Here is a 9,073-nt window from a genome sequence, read left to right as displayed (position 1 = left end):
GCATGGTGCCCCCATGTCTATATAGTCACCAACATGGCCGTAAAGCTCTAGCTGTAGTAGCCTGAAAAAATGAGGCTTAAAAACCATGAAGCTACCTGTTGTGTCACGAGCACAAGATTAATATTTATGTAAAGAACCTGAACAAAATCAACTTTCAGCAAAGTTTGGCAAAACTTGAAACACCGTTTACCAAGAGGGGCATCCAGATGATTAGTTTCTTGAGAACTCAACCTATATATAGGTAGTAATTCATAAACCTTACAGTTTCATAAATAATGTATCACAGCTCAGATCCTTCAAGCACTTGTTATTAAAACTACTCAGATACATAAATGTTTACTGACTTTGTGTGTTGAAATGTGAACTGACATGAACTTAAACACAGCTTTTAAACACCCAGTCCCTTTCTGCACTGCATACAGATTTCCTGAGCAGCAGAGGAGGAAAACGGAACAGATTTAGACAAGCATAGAGTGGCTATTTGTACATTTATGCACAGAAAACTTATTATAATACTGATACAGATTTGGAAAGCTTAGTGGCCACGTTTAGGTATGTGGTCAGTAGAGAGCTACAACAGCTGACATCCATCATCCATGCCAAAGTACTCTAGAGATGGGCAGTGCTAAGCAAGGAAAAGCAACTGTTTCTCCCATCGTGGTTTAAACCCAGCCAGTAACTCAGCACCACAGAGCCGCTACCCTCTCCCAACCTCCTTGGGCAGGTTGGGGAGGAGAACTGAAAGAATGTAAACCCCACGGGTTAAGAACAGTTTAATAAATAAAGTACAATATACTACTATACTAATACTACTACTACTGATAAGGGAAATAACAAGGGGAGAGAATATAAAACTAAAAAGGAGAAAGGCAAAAAAAAAAAAAACAATAAACACAAGTGATGCAGAATACAATTGCTCACCAGCCGCTGACCAATACCTGGCCCGACCCCAGCAGCAATCTGGGCCTTCCAGGTAACTCCCCCCAGTTTATATACTGGGCATGACGTGCTGTGGTATGGAATACCCCTTTGGCTAGTTTGGGTCAGGTGTCCTGTCTCTGCTTCCTCTCGGCTTTTTGTGCCCCTCCTCACTGGCAGAGCATAAGAGACTGAAAAGTCCTGGGTCAGAGTAAGCACTTCTCAGCAGCAACTAAAGCATTGGTGTGTTACGAGCATTATTCTCACACTAAAGCCAAAACACAGCACCGCACCAGCTACTAGGAAGAAAATTAACTCTAACCCAGCTGAAACCAGGACATCCCCTTAGCTGGCAGAAGGTAGAAGAATATTTTATATATCATATACCTTCTAGAAACATGTGGTACTTGAAAAAGAAGCCCTGAAAAAAAAAAAATCACACTCAAAACGTGTTAGAAGTCTCCCAGATATCCTCTTCCTTAGCAAGTGAAGTGTGGCATTTTGTACCTCTGGCTTTGTCTTCTTCATTCAACATAATGTGCCCACAGCGATGTCCAAGTTGGGACAGAGCTAGTTGTCCTTTAGCTCTTATAGTGAAGTGCAACAAACCGTGGGAAGACATGAAGTTTGGATTGTCTTACGAAGTAAAAACAGATACAGCATATTTTAAAGGAATTGTGATATTCCATCTTGAAATGCTGTATTATAAATTATTTAATAATAATAATAATAAAATTTATTCCATCTCTAGGCTCAACCAACAGTCTTGTCCAATTGTTGGTATCAGGTATACCAATCATGCAAATTCCTCTTGCCAGGCCTTCCCACTTGCAGATAAAAGTTGATCTCTCCTCAGTAAAGATGAAATCTCTCTCCTGCACAAGCAGAGACCTCCCAAGATCTCCCTTTCTGGCTTTTCTTTAAAGGGTTGTCAGATGAGAAGGGTTAGATACATTATTAACAAGTTCCCAACCCATATGGAAGTTGGCACATTTCATAACATCTGTCCTTTTTCTCTAAAAAATGAGAAATCCTACAACAGAAAGAACCACTAAGTATAAATCTGCAAAATCTCCTTTGCTAGTAGAGCTACCAGTTCTTCTAAATGGGGACCGGGGAAAGCAAGTAAAGAAATAAAAGAAATCTCCCTTGCAGATAAGTTTTCTCCTAAAAGCCACCAGGATCTGGATCTAGTAAAAGGCTCTGTCAAGATGGAAAATCAAACCTCATGTAATAGAGACAGGGAAGGAGTCCTTGTCTCTATTGGTTTAGATGATATCAAAAATTAAACACTAGTCATGTCCCATAAAGTCATCACCCCCCTTTTATGCACAGCTCTAACCCTCTTTTTTGACAGAAAAGGAACAAAGAGGAAACCATCTCAAAAACAAATTCTCTTCTACATATGAAGAAAATCTAGTTAGCTACCAGACCCATACATCTCTACACACATTTTTCCCCCCCCCGTAAAACAAACATCTAGGTTTGTTTTGCTAGCTCCCCTATGTTTGAAGATGTCTTGCAGGCTGTCACAGCCTTGTGCTCTGCAATGATTGATTCCTCTATCAAATATAAAAGTTTCCTTTTATTTCCATCTCCATTGTACAACAGTACAAATGCCTTAACCAAAATCTTTCTTCTACCCATTTTAAAAGGCAGATTATTTTCTTGTAGTGTTATTTGAATGACAGGGAAAGAAAGAGATAGGAGACTACCTCCAAATATTACCTTAGACATTAAATTGGGCACTTGAAATTTTAGTGGAAAAAAACCCCCCAAACCAATTCAAGCTCAAACTGAAATTATGGCATATTCAAAGTGAACTCAGTCCTCACAGAAACCATACAGCAAAAAATTCTACCTTCCACTGCAAGAGTCAGCAAAATTACAAACTGCTTAGCCAAGAATCGGCCCTCATACTGAACTACTTATGTGAGGGCTTGTGAGTTTAAGGCCTTAAGCAACCAAAAGGTAGCTGCCTTTGATCACTTGGCTGTCCAGGAGCCCATGAGGACACAGACATGTTCTACAAGCACAGAGGATGACACTAAAGCTTTTCACTCCTTCAGACTAAGCATCAGCACACAGAGCTGTGACCTCAGGCTAAAGGCTGGCATGGTCTCACTGCCATGTTACTTCGTTTCCAGAACTGTGACTTCTGACTAGAACTACAGACAGACAGAAGGACGCTCAACTGTTGTGCTGCACACGACACTGTATTATTAACAGATGACACTGTGTTATTAATAATACTCAAATACAAGCGCCAGGCCTGTAGTTCTCTCTCACTTTGTAGTAATCTTCAGGAATGAAGTAACTGAGCTTCTCCATCTGGAACCCATGCCTGGCAGGATGTGTCCGCACGCTGCCGACAGCTGCGCCCTGTGCCGACAGCACCACAGCTCCAGCCATCCACACCGGAATGCTCAGGGGTTCAGAGCTTGGTGGTCACGAATGCACTACGCATGGAGAGGAAGCGGCAAGAGCACAACTCATGGAAAAATGGGGTGAACAGAGATGGAAGAGAATAAAAGACAAGAAAAAATGTCAGAAACCTACTTTTTCTAACAAAGAAGCCTGCTGTGTGAGGAGGCTCTAGATCAGGGAACAAATAGCTCATTTACATCAAGAGTAAGGCCTGTACTATCATTTTCATAACGCTGTAACGCTGTGCTCTGCCCCTCTTGCAGCAGGTACTGCCCTAAGCTCAGCGCCAGACCTCTCCCGCAGACGAGTCTCTGCACGACACCCGCCGGTGCCATTTCCACGCCGGACCGCGCCATGCGGGCAGCTGCCGGGCCCGCACAGCACCGGAGGTCTCCAGCTGTGCCCCCGCCCGAGATGACAGCGCTCTCTCTCTCTCCAGGGAAAGGTCCCTGTGCTGGCTGCCCCGCGCCGCTCCCGGCCTGCGCCCGCCGCACTGCTCCTCCGTCCTGCCGCGCCCCGCTCCACCACATGCAGCACCCCGGCCGACCCGACCCGCCCTTGCCCGGCCCTTCACCCCCCGCCACGCCCTGTCCCCGGCCCCGGGCCCGGCCGCCTGCCCTGGGGCGGTGTCCGCAGCTTCATCCCCTCCCCGCCCCGCGCCGCTTTACGACAGTTGGAGGTGGCTTTGCGGCTGGCCTGGGTGCCGTACGGCGAGCGGAACCTTCCGCGAACTCGTCCCGGCGATCGCCAGTGCGCGGGGCCGGGGCCGGGGCCGGGGCCGGGGCCGGGGGGCGGCCATGGTGAGTGCGGGCCGGGCCCGGGCCCGGGCCCGGCGGGGCTCCCCGTAGGAGCCGGGAGCCGCTTCTATCTGGGCCGGCAGCTCCAAGGCTCTTCCCCTGGCCGAGGAGTTCGGTTCGTCCTTGGCCCGGCCCGGCCGTAATACCGAGGGGCCCGAGACCGCGCAGGGAGGGCGCTGACGCGCACAGGCCGCGGCAGAGCCACGGGCTCCTGCCTCGGCCCCTGTACTCCGGGGTTAAAGCGGGGCCGTCGAGCGGAAACGTGCTGCCGGGCTGGGACTCCCTCGTTCCCGCAGCTGGGGGGTTTCCGCCGCTCCTGGGTGCGCCTGAGCCCCAGCCCCGCTGCCAGCGGCAGCTGCGCCAAATGGCGCCGTGCCCCTGCGGTCACCTGCAGCAGCACAGACGGAGTTAATAGGATAATGACCAAGTTCCCCTAGTCATGCGGTTTTAAATGTATATACTGACCTGCTGTAGGGATTGCCAGGTGGGCTTTTTGTCTTTTCCTTCGGTAAACAGATGCTTTATGTGTTCCCCGTGTAGGCCAGTACAATGGTGGCGGTTGGCCTGACCATAGCAGCAGCTGGATTTGCAGGTTTGTAGATGATGGGAGAACACTGAACACCCGGTTGTGCTTACCGTTGCCTGCTTCAGTACGGATGAATTTTAAGGTAGTTTAATAGCTGATACAGGATAGTCTTTTGGGAGAGCCTGTATTGAGAAACATGGCTGTGATTAAACAGAAGATCAAAGTCATTATTCTTTTATATCCCCAAATTTATTCCTGTTGTAGCCCACAAGTTACCAGTTCCCCTGAATTGCTAAATCTGTATGAAATGTTACACTTAGCCATGTTCAACACTGATTTCTTTAAGGTCGCTATGCACTAAAAGCTATGAAACAAATGGAGCCACAAGTAAAACAAGCACTTCAGAACCTACCAAAACCTGTAAGTTTTTTGTTTTATCAGCAGCATCTTTTTATATAGAAGCTTACTTGGTGAAATAACTACAGGCTATTGTCTCTGTGGCATTGGTGTGTTTTGTAATACTAAACTTAATTTTGTCAGTAATAGTGGAATTAATCTGAGCAGTTCTGGTGGAGGTTGACTAATAGAGAACTTGTTTTGGTGAGTAAGTACTCGTATAAATAATGTTCCTCTACTTCAGCGGTGTTTATTACAAGCTCAAAAGAAGCTTTGCAGTATTCTTACAGACTAAAAGCTCAGCAGCTACTAATGCAATAACGAGCTGTTTTAACTGATGAACTTAAAAATTAATGGTTTTTTTTTAAACTAACATGTTTTCTCTTGCAGGACTTCAGTGGTTATTACAGAGGTGGATTTGAACCCAAAATGACTAAACGAGAAGCAGCTTTAATACTAGGAGTGAGGTAAAAGGAAATTTATTAGAAATGGAGGCCACAGTGTTACCTGGTTGCTGGGCTAGATTGAATAGGTTGTAATTCTCGATGCTGAAGGCTGTCCTATGCTCAGCTTTCTTTGGGAGCGTCACTGCCAAGTCAGGAGATAAGAAGTGGCCTTTCAGGATTTTCTGTACTTATTTGGGATTCTTGGTGGCATGTTAGCTTGCTTAAAGCTACCTCTAGCTGGACTTCTGTATGTCTGCAAATCCCTAGCACATTCCAAAGCCACATACGCCATGTTCAGGAAGCCTTGGGGTTTGCTCAGTTTGGGGCACACAGTTCGGCTGATTGCTCGTGGTTCGTGTCACTGTGGTGCATTTCAGATAGATGCAGTGTGAAGGTGCTGCAAACCCACTCCTTGCACGCGGAGTAAATTCATCACTTATTCTAGAAACAAGTATGGTAGCTCGCCCTGCCCAAATTTAAAGAGACTTAAGACCAAATACACAAGTTTATCTAATAAGATAGAGAACAAGAACCATTTCTGTTTGAAGGCAACTTCTAACTGAAGTTTGTGTACAGACAGTTTGTTGTTGTGTTATGGGTTTTTGTTTTGTTTTTTAAATCAAGAGCAAATTTTATTTGTTGTCCTCCAACCTTTAGGAAGTTGACACAATAAAAATGTTAGAACATAGTTGTTTCAACTGTGTGAATGACCTGCACCGTATTAGACTGCCGTAGCATGTCCTCTTCAGCATAGTGTTTGGAAAAAACCATAGAAACCCTCCCCAAGACTTAGATGCTACACATCAGTAACACCAAAAGAAACACATACATGTAAGCCAGAGGGTTTCTGGATAAGACAGAGTGCTTGCTTGTTCTAAGACACCTTTTAAAGATCTGGGGGGTTTTATGAGGTTCCCTTAAGTCAGTTTTTCTCTCTCTTTTAAAGCCCTACAGCAAACAGAAGTAAAATCAGAGAAGCTCATAGACGAATCATGCTTCTGAATCATCCAGATAAAGGTAAGTAAACTAAGTCACATTGATTAATTAATTCATGTTTTTAACACATGTTATTAGAACTGTGTTGGGAAAAAGTGACTGACACATGACTACCTCAGCTACTGGAAAAAACCCCAGAAAACTGTGGAGGGAAAACAAATTTTAGGGTGCCTCAATCCATACAGTTTGGGAGCATATTTTTGTGTTTGAATGCTCTAAAGCAAGCAGGCAGCTTCAACAGGTCAGCTTCTGTCACTTGCTCTTATCTTCTGTGTGCATTGGATTAAAATATGATTTGTTAAAACAAGACTTAAAATCATCTTAATTTTAGATGAAAGCCCAGAGTATGTTTGTGTGCTTTATGTACTATCTGAGTTCATTTGAGTGCATGGGCAATTCACCGTAAATAGCAAGAATTGAGCTTTCTGTGTCTGTTGAAGACACTAAATTATGAAATACTTGTGTTTGTGGTACTCTGAAGGCTCAGAATCTAGTTATGCTTCAAGTTAGTAACTTGAGGCACCTACACCTGTTCTGCATTCTGTTTAGTTCGTATGAGTCAGAATGATGTGATAGCGCTTGGCAGTTAACTTCTTAATCCTCACTTAAAAGGTAAAATGGCTTCCTTTAAAGCGACCATGGAACTTTGTTACTTTACTTCCATGCACCGAAATCCAAAGTAATCCTTGGGCTATGCCTTTTACAGAGAATTCCTAGCAGAAGTTAACTTCAAAATTGAATTCATTGAATATGTGCAGCTAGCCAATAACTGCTGGGAGCATTTCACCTTTTGCATGACCTAAGTAAGTTAAATTAACTTCAGATAAAGGGAGTAATTCCAGTACTAGTGAATGGCGGACATACTACAAACACGCTATAAATCTTTGCATCTCATGGTCAGGTACAACTTCAGCGCATTTGCATAGTGGATTATCTTTTCGGTATCATAGTAAGCAATTTGTATGTCATGTTTAAGAACTGAACCAGTCCACTGGTGCAGCTGCACATGTTGGCCTTGAACTGGAGGGAGACCTGCAGACTTGATAGTTTGATGCTGCTGTGTTCACAACAAACTTAACATTAAGGCATTAGTGACCAGTGTTCATTTATGACTGAGAAAACTGGAGGAAAAACCCACTCCAATGAACCAAAACCAACTTGACAGGAACAAGCTGCCTGCCCACCTGGCTACTGCAGGTGTAAACTGATAGGGCTTCAGCTGTAAGAGTTTGATCTTTACTGTGAATAATTTTCAGACCATCTTCTAGCTTCTTTTCCCTGTGTACTGTGGCATTAGTAACAATGCAGAAGGAAAATGTTTTTTTCACTTGAGGTGACATGAGGTTATCTTTCTTCTAGGTGGCTCTCCATATGTAGCAGCCAAAATCAATGAAGCTAAAGATTTACTGGAAGACCAAGCTAAAAAATGAGAAAATCAGAGGGTTTGTTCACGCAAATGATTATTTTTGATAAAACAGCTTAAGAAAAGTTCTAATGTCAGTCTTTGACTTAATACAAGTGAAGCTGGAAATATGAATTCAGGGAGGTACTTCCCTCCCCACTCACTTCTTAGTCACTTTTTGGGTAAGCATGTGAGTGAGTGAGACTTCAGGGGTTTTTTCATAGCTGTTCTTTATTAAGCAGCAAAATCTGCCACTCAAATATTTTCAGTGTAAAAGAGTAGTAACTGGTTTGGTTAATGCGTGTTACCAGACTTCCATGCTGTTAACTAATTTTTGTTAAAAGTAGCTATGTTTAAAGTTCACGCTGCTGTTCTTCCACATGCCGAAGGTAGCACAAGGGACCGGTTTGGGCAGGGAAAAAACCAAGAGGATTTATTTGATGGGAAGAATTGGACAGATTCTGTGGTTGTCTCTGGCTGAAGAAATAAAATACAGGAAACTATACACTAGATTGTCTTTGCCTTGTGAATAACAAGGTTGGTTGAGCTTCTTTCATTGGGTCTGGAATGTCCCAGATTTCTTAGTAACTTTCAGTTTTTAATGGATTTTATAGCATTTAATAAATTCCAAATTTGTATTAAGTACTGCAGTTCTATACATTATCTTACCTTACAAAGTTAGAATTCACATAATAAGGTTTGCATTTATAATAACTGGGGAACAGGAACTCTTTACATCAACCATGAAAGATGTCCAAGGTGGATCTGTTGTGCTGCACAGTACCTAAGTATCCAAATTAGAGCCAGCGAGTTTGGCTGTACTCCACAAATTCTGCCAGTCTTCTGCAATTACGGTAACCCTGCTGTGCTGTACAGCATCTGCAAGGGTTAACACCCCTCTGTTCACAAATACGGTGGGTTTCTGAGCTTTCAATTGTCTGGCATTAACAAACACACCTCTACTTTAGAGTACAACTCTTAAGTGCTCTCACATCCTCTTTGCCTGTGTTGCTGCTCCTTACAGCCCATTTAGCAAGGATTATGAGAACAACAGCAAGGAGTTCCGGGCCTTTGAAAGAGAGGATCAAATCAGTAACATGAGTATGAAATGGAAAATGTTTAGAACCAGAATGGAAGAAGGAATAACTTCTTCACTACAGGATTT

General features: G+C 43.8%; 1 protein-coding gene across 3 annotated transcripts; it reads left to right on the top strand.

The window, feature by feature from the left end:
• The first annotated feature begins 3,991 nt into the window (after positions 1-3,991).
• On the top strand, positions 3,992-8,550 carry DNAJC19 (DnaJ heat shock protein family (Hsp40) member C19). 3 transcript variants are annotated; one of them, XM_030496077.2, is made up of 6 exons: positions 3,992-4,145; positions 4,683-4,734; positions 5,015-5,088; positions 5,455-5,531; positions 6,457-6,527; positions 7,866-8,418. In XM_030496077.2, the coding sequence occupies exons 1-6, from the start codon at positions 4,143-4,145 to the stop codon at positions 7,934-7,936; spliced, it is 348 nt and encodes a 115-aa protein (XP_030351937.1). In that variant the 5' UTR covers positions 3,992-4,142; the 3' UTR covers positions 7,937-8,418. The 3 variants fall into 3 exon arrangements, with proteins under 3 accessions (XP_030351937.1, XP_030351939.1, XP_030351938.1); XM_030496079.1 differs by having other exon boundaries at positions 4,017-4,145; positions 4,683-4,810; positions 7,866-8,550; XM_030496078.1 differs by having other exon boundaries at positions 4,085-4,257.
• The last annotated feature ends 523 nt before the right edge of the window (positions 8,551-9,073 follow it).

Source organism: Strigops habroptila, chromosome 8, assembly GCF_004027225.2.
Source record: "Strigops habroptila isolate Jane chromosome 8, bStrHab1.2.pri, whole genome shotgun sequence".
NCBI classification, from domain to species: domain Eukaryota; kingdom Metazoa; phylum Chordata; class Aves; order Psittaciformes; family Psittacidae; genus Strigops; species Strigops habroptila.
The sequence above is the reverse complement of the archived record's forward strand: the minus strand, read 5'-3'. Positions and strand labels throughout refer to the sequence as shown.

What these genes read in the sequence shown, in the direction of transcription:
- DNAJC19 (XM_030496077.2), top strand. An exon ending in AGCAGCAGCTGGATTTGCAG is followed by an intron (nt 4,735 to 5,014) that starts GTTTGTAGATGA and finishes GATTTCTTTAAG; the next exon opens with GTCGCTATGCACTAAAAGCT. An exon ending in TTCAGAACCTACCAAAACCT is followed by an intron (nt 5,089 to 5,454) that starts GTAAGTTTTTTG and finishes TTTCTCTTGCAG; the next exon opens with GACTTCAGTGGTTATTACAG.